Raw genomic sequence first — 16,761 nt, 5'->3', positions numbered from 1 at the left:
GCAGTACCTTGTGCTCTGTCTCCTGAGCCAGCTGGCTCTGGAGCTGCTGGAGCTGCTCCGTGGAATTGCTGCAGAGAGCCTGGTAGGTTTCCTTCAGAGCACCAATCTGAGCAGAAATCTGGTCCTTTTCTGGTTGGGAAAGCCTGCAAGGGGAAGGGGAAATATCTCGGGGTACTGCCCAAACCAGAACCACAGAATTACCACATCCTTCCCAGTGCAGGAAAAGGCCAAATCCACCATGAGTCCCTTCCTCTCCCTGCCCTGCTCAGCTAAAACCTGCCAGGATAACCAGCCTGCATTGTAACAATCAAACCCCCAAATATATGGGGCTGCACCTCAACTAAAGAGGGTTAATACTGTCCCACAGCATAAATGGGTTGCACATTTCACAGATCTCATTGCAGACTGTAAAGAAGACAACTGCTGTGTGCAGCTCATTGTTTTTAACTGGATCCCACGGATCCACCAGCTCTAAGCAATCTCATCTCCAGCCCCTGTTCTCTCCCTGGTCACACTCACTTGTGGCTGTGTTTTGCCAGGAAGATTTGGGCGGTTTTGATGGCCTCAGAGACCTGCTCCTTCTTCGCAGTCAGCTCCTCATTCAGGGCCTGGAAGAAAAAACATAAAAAAGAAAGCGAGCAGCTTAATGCAGCTGTGAAAAAAGAGCAGAAGTTAAACCTCAGGGTCTGGCGCCAGCCCTGCTTTACCTGCTGCTCTGAGATGGATTTCTCGAGGTCTCCCAGCTCTCTGCTCCCAGCAGCAGCTGTCCTGCCCTGCACGCTCTGCTTCAAGCCCAGGGCCCAGCCCAGGAGCTCCTTCACCTTGTCCACGTGCTCCTGCTTTTCCTCCTCCACCACTTTCTGCAACCAGAGGAGGGAGGAGGAAGACAACCACGTCAAAAAGGATCTCCAAAGGGGGAGCAGTGCCCAGGATGCGCCCTCAGCACGGAGCAGCATCCTTGGGGATGCGGGGGGGAGGTGGGGACAGGTCCAGGTGTGCCCCACGCCCTCACCTCCTCCTCCTCCAGCCGCCGCAGCGCGTCGCTGATGTACTTCACGTGCTGGGTGGTCAGAGTCACCAGGGCTGTGTAGCGAGTCCTCAAATCCATGAACTGCCAAGGGGGAAAGCACAGGGGAAAAGGGGGCGCATCAGTCCTGCCGGCGGATCCAGAGCGTCACCCTTCACAGTACATGACACGGATGAGGCACCTCTGGCTTGGGAACCCCCCAGGGCACCTGGCAGAGCCGGGATGGCACCAATGGAATGCAGCAGATCTGCTGGGGAGGGTGGTGGCCACACAAGGCATGCTGCACGACACTGGAGCGAGGGGACACTCCGGCCACGGACACTGGGGCGGATGCTCAACTCTTACAGAGGGCTACCAGGATCTTTAATATCCACACAGAGCAGACAGGAGCTCGGGTCCCTATAAGGGTCTCATCCCAAAGATGCACACACAGCAACACTGCATGGTGCTCTGGTTATTTACCTCGCAAGGCTGAAGGGCTGAGCCGACCCTGCTGGATTTGACCCAGGGGTTCCCAGGAGTCTAGGTATGGCATACCTGGTGCTTAGGGCACTAAGCCATCCTCTCTGGCTATTGGAAAAAACAGCGAGGGTGGAAACTTTATTTATACAAGAGAGTTCAGCAGGAAGGAGCTCATTTCACAGAGGCTGCTGGGTGGTTTTGCTGGGCGTGGAAGAACCCCCCGAAATTTCCCCCCGCTGAGCTTAGGTGGGTTCCTACCTCCTGGGTGATGGCATCTGAGGAGGAGAGCATCCGCCGGCGCTTCATGGGCGACTTCTGCTGCGACTCCACGAAGGCCCTGTAGGTCATCAGCTGCAGCTCATAGTCCTGAAAAGGTGGGGAGATGTGGAGCTTGTGAGATCTGCAAACTCCGCCAGGGCTGCTCCTGCCCAGCCCAGCCCACCCAGGAGCTGTACCTTGACGGCAGCCGAGTACTGCTGGGAGAATTTCTGACACTGGTCCAGCTTGGCTTGGTTTTTCTCAATTTCTGCAGCCAAAGCCTTCGAGGGAATTCAAAGTAAAAATGGTCGTCAGAACAGATTGGCTGAGTTGTTGCCCATAGAAGGTGTGGATGCCCCAACCCTGGCAGTGTTCAAGGCCAGGTTGGACAGGGCTTGGAGCAACCTAGTCTAGTGGAAGGTGTCCCTGCCTGAGGATGGAAACAAGATGATCTTGGAGATCCCTTCCAACCCAACCTTTCTGGGATTCTGTGACAGCAGCCATGGGGACGTGAGCACAATTCTGGTTCACATCCCTGCACTTTCGGGTAAAATCTTTACACTCTCCAATTTTTCACGCAAGACCTCATCTGCACCTCGAGCCAAGCAGAGCTCCTCCACTTCCCAGACACCCAGCTCAGGCCTGCAGCCTCTTCCCTGCTGCTTTTCATATTTGCAGGCTCAGAGATGAAAAGAAGTGACACGGTCAGGGCAGCAACGAGACATCACGAGCTCCTGCCTCACCGTTTGCTGGCTGAGCTGCTCCGACAGCACCCGGCTGTCCTCAGCCTGGCCAGGCTTCATCAGCTCCTGCTGGGCTGTGATCTCCTCGATCCACTGGATCAGGGCGCTGTGGCACTGCCGGTAATCACTCAGCACCTCCTGGATGCTCTCCAGCTCCGTGTGGCTGAGAGAAAACCACGACAGGTAAGAGGAAGGGGGGAAACGCCACCAGCGGGAATCCCAGCCAGAAAAAATTTCACCTCCACCAAGCCTGACCCAAGGTCTCAGCTGAAGGATGAGAGTAAATCTGGGAGAGGAGGCAGGAGGTCTCTCACCGGGTCTCGATCTGGGCGCAGACTCGCTGCCAGCGATCCCACAGCTGGCTCCCCTTCTCCTGGAAGCGCTCCAGGTCGATGCTGCGCTCCTGCCTCAGCCTGAACAGCTGCTCCCCCACCTCCTTTGCCTTTGCCATCTCCTCCTCCAGCGTGGAGAACACGGAGCCCTTGTCCTTCACCTCCCCGAGCCATTGCTGCAAAAGGAGACAGCAACAGCTCAGTGTCACTGAAATGACACTGAGCCAAAGATGTCCTCCCAGCCAGAGGTGACACAGCTGGGAAGGGGTTTATGAGTTTATTTTCCCACTCTCCTTAACCTGCAAAGAACTGGGAGGTGTAGAATGAAGGGGAACATGCTCCCAGCTCAGATTGGTGCAGGCCCTGTCCCACAGCAGCAGACAGAGAACAAGCCACAGCACCTCCCCTACACCCACAAAGCGATCAGGGCTCTCACATCAGCAGCACAAAACCCTCTAAAAACGTATCAAGGCAAGAAAATACGTCCCACAGTCCAAATTCAGCAGAAAAAAAGGGCAGGACACTGCTGGAAAAACCAACAGCGCCAACCTGCAAGGCCGTCCTGTGGGTCTGAATGGCTGCCAGGTCAGCAGGAACAGCCTCCTCCTGGCTCAGCTTCACCTCGTAGCCTTTGACCAGGGATTCTGCCCCTTGGGTGCCACGGATAATGACGTCAACCGTCTTCAACCTGGCAAATCAAAGAGAACACAATGACATCCCAGACGTGGCAGAGGTCTGGAGGCTGCACCACGGGCGGCAGGGGGGTGGATCCAGGTACATCCACCACAAGGTGTGTCGGAGGGACAGAACAAGGCCTTTAGTGACCTGGAAATGCTCAAAAGGGGCGTTTGGGAACAGAGGCACATCCCAACTCACTTTTCCAGGTAGATGGAAGACAGCCCATGTGTCTGCTCCATCTTGTTCACCACCAAGTCCAGCTCTGAACGCAGGTGGGGCGTGCTGGGCCCCGCAGGAGCCTTGTCCAGGAAGCTGTAGCACCTCTCGGACACAACCCGCAGCTCCGACTGCAGCTGCTGCAGATCCTCCTGCGTGCGCTGCAGAGGGAGGGACACAACGTGAAAGGAGAGCCCAAGCAGGCAGGGAGAAGGCAGGATTGCCCTCGGCAAAGCAGCTGGTAGGAAATGAAGCAGGCAGCCCACCTGCTGAGGCTCCCCGCTGCCCTCCGCGCGGCGAGATTCCCTCAAACCCCGCTCCCGCTGCCCCCGCCGAGGAGCTACAGCTATTTCTGGGTGTGCGTCCATCTCAGCCCTCCCCTGCCCTGCTCCCAGCAGCAGCCTGACCTCCTGCTCCGCGATGCGGATGGTGTTCTCCTGGATGGTGTCGCCGTCGGCCCGGGCGCTGCTCGGGGCCTGGATGCGGCTCACGAGGCGCTGCTCGCACTCCTCCAGCCGCAGGCGGATGTTCTTCAGCTCGGACAGGTACGTCCTGGCAAGGGTCTCATCCTTGTCCTCTGCAAGCCAGAGACACAAAGAAGAGCAGCTCAAGCACCACTGGCCGGTATCTGTCCCAAACAGAACCTGCTGGAATCCCTGGAGCCGAGCGCTGACGCCGGGATCTCTGCTCAGATGGAAAACTCCTTAAATAAATCTCTGGGTTTGCTGGGAAGATCCAGGGCTGATGGATACGCTGCTTTCCCCCCTTAATTAAATCATTTCCTTCTGGAAATGAGTCCAGCCACAGGGAACCTCACTGGAGTCCTCGGTCCTGCCACAAGTGCCACCACCACGTGTATTTTCCCAAAGACTAACTGCAGGAAGAGCCCCTTGCTTGCAATGCATTCCCTTTGCCAACACTGCGAGGGGAGGAGGACTCAGCAGCTCAGCTGAAGCTGCAAAGCCAAGGCCTCTCTGCAGGAACGGTGCTGGACAGAGGCCACACTTGGATGGATAGATGGAGAAATTAGGAGAGCAGCTGCTCGCACCATCAACCAGCTAGCTCAGGAAAAGCAGAACACGAAGCAGTCCCATAAATCCTTTGTTTATGAGTTCCCACAGCTCCTGGTGGAACCATCAGGCCCTTTGAAGCTCACCGTTCTCCATGGACTCCAGCAGCTGCCGGATGTGTTCCTTGGAAGACTCCACTTCCTCCTCCAGGCGCAGCCGGTCCGACACGGAGAAGAGCTCCGAGTCGCGGCTGTCCTGCAGGAAATCCTCGTAGTGGGCCTGCAGGCTCTTCAGGGCTTGCTGACACTCCCCTTGAGCCAAGGATCTCAGCTGTGAGTGGAAAAAGAGGCACATCCAAACATCAGGAACAACTTCCTGCACACCAACTGAACCGCCTTCATCTGCCCAAGGAGGATTTTCAGAGGGGGAGAGGTAAATCCTCTGTGCCTCCCCCCATCCCTAATGAAATGCTCAATCCACAGTCTCTCAGCAGCAGCAAACTCCTGATGCTCTTTTCATTGGGAAAAGCTGCAATCCTTTTGCACAGCACCCCCAAACTCAGGTTTTCAAGGTGTGAATTGTTGCCCTTTTCCCCATTGCTGTAAACTGCGACCCTTTCCAAGGTGTGCGCTGTTCCAGGTGTGCAGACCCTTGATTTCCCCACTCCCTGGTCTTCCCCTCTCTTTGGCCACACAGAGAAGCCTGGAGAGCAGCACAACCCCAGAACCAGGCAGGGAAGCTCCTCTGTACCTTCTCCATGCTGAAGCTCTGCACCAGGGCTATGTCCTTCCTCAGGTAGTTCCAGGAGATGAGGCTCTTCGTGTTCATGTGGAGCTGGTGCCAGAGAGCCATCACTTTCTGGTACAGCTGCTCCACCCTGCAAGGGGGAAAGGAGCAGATCCATCAGCCCTGGATCTGCCCAGCAAAGCCAGCCCTGACGCCGTTAATCCTCCAGCCATCAGTGGCAGACAGCAGCCCGTCAGTCCAGTGACCCCAGTCTGGCACCACGCAGGGAGTGATGCTGCTGCTGTTCGGTGCCAGAGATCCCTGGGGGGATCCCTCCTCCCAAATTGCCATTTTTTTCATTTTGCAAGCTACTGCAGCAGTCTCTGCAATGGAGTTTGCAGCTGTAGAACCATTAAGGATTCCTTTCCTCACCACAAAACACTTTCACACCTCCATCCCCACTCTCCTCCCATTTCCACCCCAAATCTGTCCCCTCCCATGCCACCATCCCATCCCTCTGTGACCGTCACCAAGTTACCTGTTGGCCATCTCGATGGCCTCTTTGTTGGGTGGGGGGATCAGGAAGCAGACAGAAGGCACCATGGCCTCATTCCCTGTGGGGCTGATCACCTTCCACTTGGTCCTCTGGGAATTGTCCTCCAGGACACACTCGTCGTTCCTGCAGATGGTGATCTGCGACAGCGCCAGCACCAGGAGCCCATCAGAAACCAGCAGAGGCCTGTCCCTGCTGCCAGCCCCTGTCCTGGGGGTGAGCCAGCTCCCAGAAATACTCAGATTTTTAATGGAGCAGTGTTTTAATGGAGCAGCAGCCTGGAATGGTGCCAGGCAGTGCGGCACGCTCGTGCCGGGAGAGGAAGGGACAAGGAAGTGACAGGGAGTTGGCTGCCACCCACGTGCTTGTTTGGCTGATGAAGCCCATCCTCCTTGGAAGAGGAAAGGACTCCAGCTCCTGCCCAGAATAAATCTGACACATGGAAGTCTGCTCCAGGAAAAACATCCCCGCTGCTTCCCTCCCCCTGTCTTCCCACTCCGCTCCTGCTTCCCATTGACAGATCCCACGGCGCTCATCCTAAACCGCCCCGGGTGTCACTCCCTTGTCCCTGCCTTCCCTTCCCAAGTGCCACCGGCACCCTGCCAGCCCTCACCTCGATCTGCCTGTAGTCACAGACAGCCTTGATGGGGATGGTGCTCTTCAGAGCGTGCTCTGGGTTCCTGGGCCGGAGCTGGACGATGCTCTTGGACCGCCCCACCAGGCTGGCAACCGAGCTCTTGGACTGGATCAGCTGCTCCTTCTCATCCTGGCAGGGACAAGGAGGATGGGTTGCTCAAGGATGGTGAGGGGAGGTCTGTCCCAGGCATCTTGGCTCGCCCCCCACCCCAGTGCTGGCCTGCAAGGGCTGAGCAAACACGTCAGGAGGATCCTGCTGCCCTGGAAGGATGGGAAGAGGGCTCAGGAGATGGGATGGGACATCACTGCTACTCCCACTGCCCTGCAAAGCCACATGCACACCTCTGCCTCTCTGGCTGGTAGGACAAGAAAATGTTTTCTTTCAAAAGGGGCAAAAAATAAAAAAAAAATAAAAAAGAGAACACAACATCCACCAAAACAAAGTCCCAGGAGCTGTGAGGGGCCGAGAGCAGGACAATGTCCAGCCCAAAGCTGGGGATGTTTAGCTGCCTGCAGGAGGGCCCAGGGAAGCATGCTCCCTTCCCTAAAGCAAAGGATGAAGGGGTGTTTAAACCAATGGCTGGAATGGGAGATGATGAATTATGGGGATCAAACATCTCAGGAGAAGGGGCTCGGGGTGGAGCGATCGCACAGGCCGCCGGCTTTGGGCAGAAATCTGCCAGCTGGAGGAAATTTTGTTCCTACAAATCCCTGCTGGGTGTGGTGATGGCACCAACCCGGGGGGAATGGTGGCAGAGCTCCCCTGGAACAGCCTCTGGCACCGTGGAGACGTGTGCAGATCACAACACTGGCAGCTCGTGTGAGTGGTGACAGCTCAGCCCCTGCTGGCTGTGGCAAAGGTTTCAAAATAACAAAAAAAAGGATCCCAGAAAAGGTTCTCCCTCATGCTTGGTACTCTGGGGTTGGTTAGTGTGCTACGACAGTGGAGGAGAATTTAATGGTTAAAAAAAAGTAAAATTAAAGAAAATTAAAAGAAAAGAATAAATGATTAAATAAACTACCTGTGCCTGTCCCAGGGAGCATGATTGGAAGAAATACAACTTTAACTTATTAGGTAAGAAAGAGTAATATAGCTGAGCTCAGGGCAGCTGCCCCAGTCCTGGGTTTGTGGCCACTCTCTGGCTGCCCAGAACAGCCTCTCCCACCCCAGATAGCATCTGCCAGACCCCTGATGTGCCAGGGCTCCCAAACACAGACCCCAGGAGCCAGCCTGGCTGCTCCAGGTCCTGGCAGCACCAGAGACAGGCCAGGAGAACCCCGAGACCGTGACAGAGAAGATGGGGGAGCCCCCAGGCCTCCAGGAGAGAAGACAGGGCTGATGAACCCATCACCCCCAGTAAGGGCACCCCAGTGCCACTGGGGACACCCTGCTGTGCACTTCTTGGTGACCACCTGCCTCCACACGCTCAGTGTCACCTCCTGGCCCTGCCACCACAGCTCAGCACTCCAGCCGGAGCCCAAATCCTCCCCTGACCCTGGTGTCAAACACCAGCTGATGCTTTGCTCCTTGGGGGTTGTTTTCAGGTTGGTTTTTTTCAGGCCGAATCAGGCAAGGAGGTGCCAGTGCCACGGCCTGGGCTCTGCTCTGCTCAGCTAAGCCAGGCCACGTGCTCAGAGATCAGCCCCTGGCACAGCCAGGCTGCCCTGGCTCTGCCCCCTGCAGCAGGATGGATTAACACAGGATTTGGGCTGGATAAAGAGCAGGCATTTCTCCACCAGCTCCAAAGCAGAAGCAGGAGCATCCTAGAGGCCCTGCCTTTGTCAGCAGGACCCGAGCAGGATGGAGCAGGAGCAGCTCACACGTCAGGCTGTGACCTGGCACAGCCAGCACAGGCTGCCCGCTGCTCACCCCGAGGACACAGAGAGGTCAGACGGTGCCTCTAAATGACAGTGACCAACTCCAGCTACACCACACAGCTGGGGCCACCACAGCCCACAGCTCATTCAGCAGCTCCAAGGGAAATCAAATCACAGCCTGAGGCGGAACACCAACCACATGCCACCAAACTGTGGGGATAAAGAGCTCCGTTCTCCCTGGGGAGGAAAGAGGTGTCCCAGGCAACGCTGCAGGGTGGTGGGGTGTCAGAGAACCCACCATGGAGTCCTGCAGGAGGTCCTCCAGCCGTGTCAGGCTCGTGTTGTGGTCGCAGGAATATTTCCTTTTGATGGAGTCCTGCAGGTTCCGCAGGTACGTCTCCGACTCCCGGGCGTCGCTGAAGAACTGCCAAGGCAAAAAGGGTCACAGGGACCCAGAGAAGACCCCTGAGCAGCCTGAAGGCAGGCAAGGAGCACCCCAAGGGCTCAGCCAGCAGCTCCTGACGCTGCTCTGGCTTTAGGGCTGCAAGGGCAGGATCGTCCCGGGTGGATGAGCAGAACTACAGGGAAGTTGATCCCTTTTTCCCCTAGCAGTGCCCAGGGAGCAGCTAACAGATATTCCAGAGGGAAAAAATCCCTTCTTCCCTCTCCCTCAAGGACAACAGCAGTGTGAGGAGCTCATGGAGCGGGATTCAGCGGATGGGACTGAGGGAATTGGGCCCCAAATACCTGGAAATAGGCAGCGTTCTCCTTCACGTGCTGCTCCACGCACAGGCAGAGCTGCTTGATCCACTGCCACTGGGTGTGCACAGCAGCGCTGTAGGCCTGTGGGAAACACAGAAAAGGGCACTGGAAAAGGGCACTCACAGCCAGGAGGGGCACAGCAAGGACACAGGAGCCTGAGGGAAGGACAGAAATGACCAAAATCTGGCTGCAGCCAGGAGAGTTTGGACACAGGAGATGGCAGGCCCTGTCTCAGTGTCCCCATGTCACCCACGATGCCAGAGGCAGGAACAGCTTTGATGTTACCCCATGGAAAAGGTTCCCACGGCCCTTTGCTTCACCACCACAGTGTCCCTGGAAGCCTGGATGACCCCAGGGCAGCCAAGGCCATTCCCTGCCTCACCTCTCTGTGGGAAAGGCTCATGCTCTGTGTGTGTTGGTGTCCTAAGGTGAGGTGGCGATTATTTGGGAATGGCCACTTCCCAAAATTAAAAAGCTCTACCACTGCACTGATGTCCTGCCACCATGAAACACGTCGCCAGGCACTGTGGGGTGGGGCAGTGAGTCTCCCGATTCCAGCTGAGGTGATTGGACCCCTGAGCTCTGCCAGGTTCCTGCTCACCTCCACGGTTTGCTTGGCTGGGTGGTTCTCCAGGGAGAGCAGCTCTGCCGTGTCCTGGAGGGAACGGAAGATGTCCTGCTTCTCTTCCAGCTCTGCCGTCAGCTCCTGCAGGAGGGAAAAGCCCAACTCTCAGCTCCAAGACCTCACTCAGACCATGTGTCCAACTAACACAGCGTGGAAGTTCTAAAGGAGGTACCAGTGGATGCCAGGGAAGCCAGCACGGCACCACAGCCCCATTCCCAACAGGAATCTGCCTCCTGTGTGCCAACGGGCACTGGAAACCTGCCCAGGGACCTCTTCAGCTCCTCACAGTGATCGTGGAAAGATGGGAATTTGTTTGTACTGCTGTAAAGAGGAATCAATTTTGCTCCTAGGCTCAGACTTACCCCCCTCACCCCCGCTAGTTCAAGATGCCTTGAGCTCCAAAATAATGCTAAAAACACATCTTTTGATGCCTTTTTGATCGCAATTCAATTGAACACACGCTTTCATTTCACTTTCTGCTCTGGGGAGAGCTTCCATCAGCTCTGTTCAGGCACAACAAGCTCAGGGAGCTGGGAGGGAGCATCCAGCCTCAGGATTTTGGGTCTGTCAGGAGCTGAAGGCTCCACAGAGGACCAAAAGCAGCACCTGCCCTCCCAGCACTCACTGAGAAGTAATTCTTCTTGGCTGCAATGTTGGGGTTGTTGTCACTCCAGTCGTAGGCCAGCTCCTCCTCCTCCTTCTCATTCAGCCAGATCAGCTCAGCAGTGGCCCGGGACACGAATCCATGCAGGCTCTGCAGGTGCCTCAGCCTGAAGCTCGAGGTTTCCTGGACACCAAGAATGGTTTATCATTCCTCCTCCCCGCTCTGTAGCTGGTGGGTTTTTCCCCCTCTCCCCAGCCTGGGAGCAGGGAGGGCCCCCAGGCTCCCCGGGCACTGCTGGGAGCCCACTCACCATCAGTTTGCAGTACTGAGTCTCCAGCTTGCCCAGCGTCTCCGTGTAGCTGGCGCGGAAATTCGGAGACATTTTACCCTGAAGGGATCAGAAATGCTCCTGTTACCCATCACAGGGCAGCATCGCCCAGAACCCCACCCCCAAATCTTTCTCCACAGCTCTGCCTGAGGAAGGGGAGGGTGGAGAGGATGGCTCAGGGCAGCACTGCATCAACTCAGAAGCTCCATCCTTAAAAATCCCACAAAAGCTGATCCCAATGCCCTCATTCCCCATGTGGGGCCATGCCTGGTGTCCCCCACCATACCTCATACATCCTGGCCTCCTTCACGCTGGAGCCCAGGTCCTCCACGCTGGCATGGATGTGCCTCTGGGTCTCCAGCTGGGATTCCACGCTTGGCAGGTCCGTGCCCCACTCTGCCCGCTCCAGTCTCATCTGAAACCAAGAGGTTCAGGTCAGCACTGCTCATCCTGCTCTCAAAGGGACACCAGGAATCCTCCCAGGTCACCCCAGAGGGAACAAACACCTCCCAGGCTTGGTGGAAGATCCTAAGCCGGTGCTCCAACTCTGAATATTTCTGGGACAGCCTACACAAGCTTCCCACCCACATAAGACCAAGAGGCTGCATCAGCACAGATCTGCTTCCAGCTTTGAAAGGCTCCTCTGATCCCCACTGGCCAGCAGGACCACAAGAGAGAAAACCCAGCTCCAGACAGGAGCCTCAGATCTCCAAAAAACAAACCATCAAAGCAACTGTTCACAGATAAAGGCAGGGAAAGGCCTGGGGCAGCTTCCCACATCAGCCTGAGCACAGGCAGGAGGTCTGGCCCAGCACTCACCTGCATCTCCTCCACCCAGGCCAGCAGCTCGTAGACGAAGCGGAGGCTGCCTTCATCTTCAGAGGAGGAGATGGCCACCAGCTCTGTCCTGGTCATCGGCTTCCTGAACCAGGAGGCCGAGGAGGTGTGGAGCCCCTTGGTCAGGGACTCGCCCTTCAAGTGCGTCGTGGTCAGTGTGGACGTGGGCACCAGCTCCAGGGTGGAGAAGTGGCCCTTCCTGTACAGGTTGGTGCACTCCAGCCTCAGTGTCACCAGCTCGTCCTGCAGCCTCATGATCCTGGGGAAGCAAGCAAGGAGAGGGTAAGTACAGGAATGTTGATGGAGTGACAAAACTGTCCTTTGCCTCCTTCAAAAGGAAAAAAGCCCAGAAGTTTCTCTCCTCAATTAGGAAAAAAGACACCTCATAGGACCTGGGGGGCTTCACCTCAAACTCAAGGATGGCCAATTGGACAGGAGCCAAAAAGTCCCACCTGAGCAATTTACTAGAAAAAGAAGAGAACAAAGGAACTAATCGCTTTTGTGAGGTGTTTCACCAGGAGCAAGAACCTCTCACACCTGGCTCGGGTTTTCTCCGTAAAGACTTTTGTTATTTAGCCTTTTATTAAAATTTTTCTGTTTCCAACACTGCCACAGAAGCCACCCCGCTGATTTTATTCCTTCTAAGGTGGCTGAGCTATCTCGGGTGTGATATAAATCTCCAAGAGCTGATGAGATGTGGCTGGAGGAGACCATAAATGAGGTAAGGAGATGGACGGGTGCTCCCTCCTCCTTGCCCCACCCGGAGCAGATGTGCAGCCCCTGAGGAAGCTTCTCCAGGGTCACCTGAACACCAGCTCCTCCAGCTGGTAGTAGTTCTCGTCGCGGAGGATCTGCACGTCCACCTGGAGCTGGCGCACGAGCCCCTCGCTCTCCTGCAGGTACATCACCACGTCCGACTCGTACTGCACCGGCTGGCCCGACTCCAGGTGAGCAGCATCCTGAGGGGACACGGGACACTCAGGGACGAGTCCTCTCAGCCCAGGAGGGGTGGGGAGACCCCCACAGTAAACCAGCTTGGAGACTGGAAACGCCTTTGGATCCACAAGCTTAGCTGGAGCAGAGCATGAATCCATCCCTCCACACCACACCCAGGACAGCCCCTTCAGAAAAGCTTCTGGAGGTGAACTGAGAGCTTCCAGGAATAGATGGGATCACCCTTTTTAGCTCCCAACCCTTTCAACCAACATCTCTTTCTCCCATAGCAAATAAAATCTCTTCAGAGCCCTGCTCCCTACCCAGGGTCTGCCACTGAGTCCTTTCTGCCAGGCAAACAAAACAGATTTTGGGTGTTTTGAGCCTCATTAAACAACAAAAAATATTCAACAAGCTGCTCCAGAAGTGCTGGTCTCCTCCACACCAGCACCCCTGCAGATGTCCAGCCCTATTTGCTGTGTTCCCAAAGACCATTCCCCATCCCCCTGTCTTCAAGGGGATCACCAAATATCTGCCACCTCCCCTACAGCACCTCTGGGACAGGCTCAAGGGCAGAAAAGAAAGGAAAAGATTCCAGAGGAACCCATCACCTCAGGCAGAAGAGACGAGAGGAGATGGGTACAAAACAAGAGTAGGAAAAGAAATAAATCAATAAAACCAGGAGGGGGAAACCCCACTCCCCACTCACAGCCTGTAGCGTGTTCTTCGCCAGGGTGAGCTTTTCTTCACAGCTCAGAGCACCATTCTGGATTTTGTTAGCGATTTGTAGCAGCAATTCCAGCCTGGAATGACAGAGGGAGGTGAGAGAGGGGTTTTGGATGTCCCTGTGGCCAGAGGAAGGAGCAGAGGATGTCCCTGCCAGGGGCACAGCACCCACCTCTCCACCGCCGGCCGCAGGAGCTTCTCGCGCTCCAGCATCTCAATGATGAGCTTGCCCCACTCCTCCTCCACATCGTTGGGGTGGTAGCCCTGGGGCAACTTGATGCGCCCAAATTCAATCCAAACCTGGAGGAAACAGCAGCAGAATGGCATTTCCCACCTCTGCCTTGAGCTGGCTGGGGATTCCAGCGAGGGAAGAGGGGCTCCTGCTGCTCGCTGCCTCGTTTATCCTGAGGGGTATTCCCACTTCTCCACTCCAAAATGAACCTGAACTGAGCACAGCTCAGTCTTGCTAAAAAAGCACAGCATTCCCACCTACCAGCCTCTGGGCAGCCACGATCCTTACCTCTAGCAGTTTGTAGAGCTCCTCTATCTGTCCTTTCTCCTGCTCTTTCGCTGGGATTTCAGTTTCTTTGAAGTGTATGTACTGGTTATAAAGTGCCTGGGATGAGAAAGGCTCATCAGGAACCACCCTGGGGAACGCCACCACCCATCCCTCAGCACTGGACACAGGACACACTGAGGAGGGACCTTGTCCAGGACCTACCTTTAGCTCTACGGGGTTCTGGGGGAAGGATTTGTCTGACATGAGTATCGTGTGCTGCTTGATCCACGAGATGAGGGACTCCACACGGGTCTGGTACTCCAGCCACCTCGAATCCACCTCCTGTGGGGCAAGAGTGTCTTTGCAAGCACTGCTGGTGGGCAAATCACAGAGGGAACTGAGGTGCCAGGGACCAGCTACAGGCTGGATCGTGTGCCAGGGCCTTCCTGCTGTGATGCCATCCCAGGTACACACAGGAGGAGGATCCTCCTTGCCAGCTGCTCTCTCTAAGCTCAGCTTTTTTTCCTGCAGAGCCTGGGCAGTGCTGTGGCCTTACAGACACCCCAGAAGGTCACGGGACTTAACGGGGACTTCCTCCCTCTCCTCAGCCCTCTTCCACAGGGAACAGCCCCTTTCCCAAACCCTACCCAGAGCCCCCAGCCCAGCCCTGTCCCAGCTCCCAGCCCTCAGCAGTGCTTACGATGGCGCTGATCCCTTCTCCTCCCTCGGGGACTTTGGGAAAGGCATCGTAGATTGAAGACACGTAAGTTATCACAGATTTCTCATCTGGGGAGGGAACGTCCACGTCTGGCAGGAGAGAAGCAGAAAGGCAGTGAGGAAAGGGAGTGAGGAGAGAGGCTGGCATGTCCCTGCACTGGTCTCACGCCCTGGGCACCCACCTTCAGCATCCAGCAGCCGTGTGACCCCCAGGCGCTCGGCGATCTCGAACGCCTGCTCCAGGTTCTCCCGGTTACTCTGGATCTGCACCCTCTCCATGTCCACCAGATCTGGCCTGCAAGACACGCCCCAGAGTCACAACCAGCACCAGGAGGCCGGGGCAGAGCACCCTGGGTGGGCACTGCTGCCACGGGTGGCTCCCAGGGGTGGTCTGAGCCCCTGTCCCAGGGCGGGGGCTGTCCAAGGGGACCTGGGCTGCAGGACTTATCATCCCCTTAGGAAAGGGGGTTCAGGCTGCAAAGGAAAACCTCTTGGTGCCAGCTGGGGAAGAAGGAACCAAGAGAGGTTTAACTGCTGCTTGGGAGACCTCCGAGATCCTTGGATAAAAGCGTGGATGGAAGTGCTGCTGTTCATGGAGAGCAAAAGGGCAGCACTGCAGCACTCACGAGTTTTAAAGCTTTTCTTTTCTGCCTCTCTCTCCAACCTCATTAAGACTTTTTTTCCTGCAACCTGATGTATCTTTTGCTCATTCCAAGCATCCCCCCTCACCACAGCTACCCGGCAGAAGAGAGAACTCCAGGTAAAAAAGACATTGCTCCCTGCCAGCCTCACCCACATCTCCAAGCACTCCAGCCCATCACTGACCCCAGTGGTGGGCAGAGACCCCTGGGAGATCCTCATCCCTCCTCCCACCCCCACTGCTGCTTCCTGCCTACCTGTATCTGTGGATGAGGGCGTTGAACATCTTGCCATCGCTCCAGCAGGAGGAGAAGTTGGTGCACTTCAACCCGATGTAACCTGCTGTCACCTTCTGTGTCCACAGCAGGAGCTTCTCCTTGGCTGACATATCCCCCAGCTCGCCACTGATGTAGATGTCAGAGATCTGCAAGGAAGCAGCACAGCCATGGGAGGATGCAGGAGCAGGGAAACCTCCTCCAGGCACATCCAGTTTCTGTGAACTCGCCCCAGACCTGGCTACCAGAAAGGGCAGGAGGCAACTTGTGGTCACCAACGGGGAGAGGGGACACCACGGCTGAGGAACTTGGGAAGGGGTTACAAGACCTGCACAGTGTGGTTTGGGCAGGCTGGACATCCAAGCAGGCAGGGCCAGACATTTTCTAACCCCATTTCACAGGGCCACCAGGTGCTGCTTGGCCACACAGCCCAGCCCAGCTGGGACACGAGCTGACACCACCAAACCCCAGCTCCCAACAACCACCAGAGCCACTCCCTCTGCACCATCCCTGTCCCCACAGACGGGACACACCTCGCTGGGAACACAATGTCCTGGAGAGAGGAGGCTCCAGGCAGGTCCTTTCCTGCCTCTCCCTGCTCCAAGCAGGCCGTGCACCCTCCTGTACCCTCACTGCCCCTGCCCAGCACCCACCACCAGGAGCCCCAGCACCCGTGGACACCAGGGGCTCCTGGAATGGTCACTGCCACCCAGCAGCACCCAGGGTGGGCAAGGAGAAGGGACCACCACCAATATCTCTTGTTGGGGCTGCAGGTGTGGCAGGGGAGCTCCACCTGGAGCACCCCGTTGTAAAAAATACCAACTTAACAAGCAGGAAAACACTTGGAGAGGAGGTTTCTTCCTGACCTCCAGCCATGGAGCAGCTCCACGCTGGGGGAAAAGGGTGCTGGCTGGTGGCAGGGGGTGTTGGTGGCAGGGGGTGCTGTGACCCAGTTCCCAACAAAAGACAGCGACAGTCACGGACCCCTCAGACAGGACTGGCTGCGAATCCCAGACTGGCACGTGACACCACGCACGTGTCCCCGCATGCCAGCATATTCCTGACTGGCACTGCTTCCTCCTCACCCTCCCCTCTCCGGCTCCCCACTTAGTACAATTACCTCCCCTTAATTAAGGGCAGGACAAAGGGGAGGATGGGAGCCGCTGGGATTTTCCAGGGTGCCCACGGAAAGGCAGCGCAGGCTGTTTGCCCCCTGGATTCCTCCTCCCAGCACTGCAGGGAGCAGGTGTGCCAGCACCCAGCCCTGAAAACACCCAAATCCCTCCCCAAAACACGCTGAGCTGGGTGCTGGCAGCGCTCAGGTCCCGGCTGTCAGACATCCCTTTGCAGGCAGGAG

General features: G+C 56.5%; 1 protein-coding gene across 37 annotated transcripts in view; it reads right to left on the bottom strand.

Annotated features, from left to right (window-relative positions):
• The window catches only part of MACF1 (microtubule actin crosslinking factor 1), a 138,511-nt gene that overhangs the window by 77,329 nt on the left and 44,421 nt on the right, over nt 1-16,761 (bottom strand). For 22 of the 37 annotated variants that reach the window (XM_038161074.1, XM_038161077.1, XM_038161081.1 and 19 more), the window contains 31 exons: nt 15,387-15,553; nt 14,673-14,785; nt 14,474-14,580; nt 13,996-14,115; nt 13,795-13,890; nt 13,447-13,574; nt 13,258-13,351; nt 12,420-12,574; nt 11,598-11,874; nt 11,065-11,193; nt 10,761-10,838; nt 10,472-10,633; nt 9,823-9,927; nt 9,207-9,302; nt 8,758-8,883; nt 7,664-7,669; nt 6,619-6,771; nt 5,991-6,145; nt 5,477-5,603; nt 4,873-5,056; nt 4,124-4,293; nt 3,699-3,877; nt 3,372-3,510; nt 2,805-2,998; nt 2,491-2,653; nt 1,945-2,028; nt 1,748-1,855; nt 1,013-1,111; nt 708-860; nt 520-608; nt 8-143 (listed from right to left, as the gene is read on the bottom strand). In XM_038161074.1, coding sequence (XP_038017002.1) covers nt 8-143; nt 520-608; nt 708-860; nt 1,013-1,111; nt 1,748-1,855; nt 1,945-2,028; nt 2,491-2,653; nt 2,805-2,998; nt 3,372-3,510; nt 3,699-3,877; nt 4,124-4,293; nt 4,873-5,056; nt 5,477-5,603; nt 5,991-6,145; nt 6,619-6,771; nt 7,664-7,669; nt 8,758-8,883; nt 9,207-9,302; nt 9,823-9,927; nt 10,472-10,633; nt 10,761-10,838; nt 11,065-11,193; nt 11,598-11,874; nt 12,420-12,574; nt 13,258-13,351; nt 13,447-13,574; nt 13,795-13,890; nt 13,996-14,115; nt 14,474-14,580; nt 14,673-14,785; nt 15,387-15,553 — 4,092 coding nt within the window. Of the gene's footprint in view, nt 1-7; nt 144-519; nt 609-707; nt 861-1,012; nt 1,112-1,489; nt 1,598-1,747; nt 1,856-1,944; nt 2,029-2,490; nt 2,654-2,804; nt 2,999-3,371; nt 3,511-3,698; nt 3,878-4,123; nt 4,294-4,872; nt 5,057-5,476; nt 5,604-5,990; nt 6,146-6,618; nt 6,772-7,663; nt 7,670-8,757; nt 8,884-9,206; nt 9,303-9,822; nt 9,928-10,471; nt 10,634-10,760; nt 10,839-11,064; nt 11,194-11,597; nt 11,875-12,419; nt 12,575-13,257; nt 13,352-13,446; nt 13,575-13,794; nt 13,891-13,995; nt 14,116-14,473; nt 14,581-14,672; nt 14,786-15,386; nt 15,554-16,761 lie in introns of those variants that run through there. The other 15 variants (XM_038161096.1, XM_038161078.1, XM_038161097.1 and 12 more) reach the window with 2 other exon arrangements.

This window comes from Motacilla alba, chromosome 23 (genome assembly GCF_015832195.1).
Source record: "Motacilla alba alba isolate MOTALB_02 chromosome 23, Motacilla_alba_V1.0_pri, whole genome shotgun sequence".
Classification (NCBI taxonomy): Eukaryota; Metazoa; Chordata; class Aves; order Passeriformes; family Motacillidae; genus Motacilla; species Motacilla alba.
Note: the sequence above shows the minus strand (reverse complement) of the source record. Positions and strands in the feature narration are given on the sequence as shown.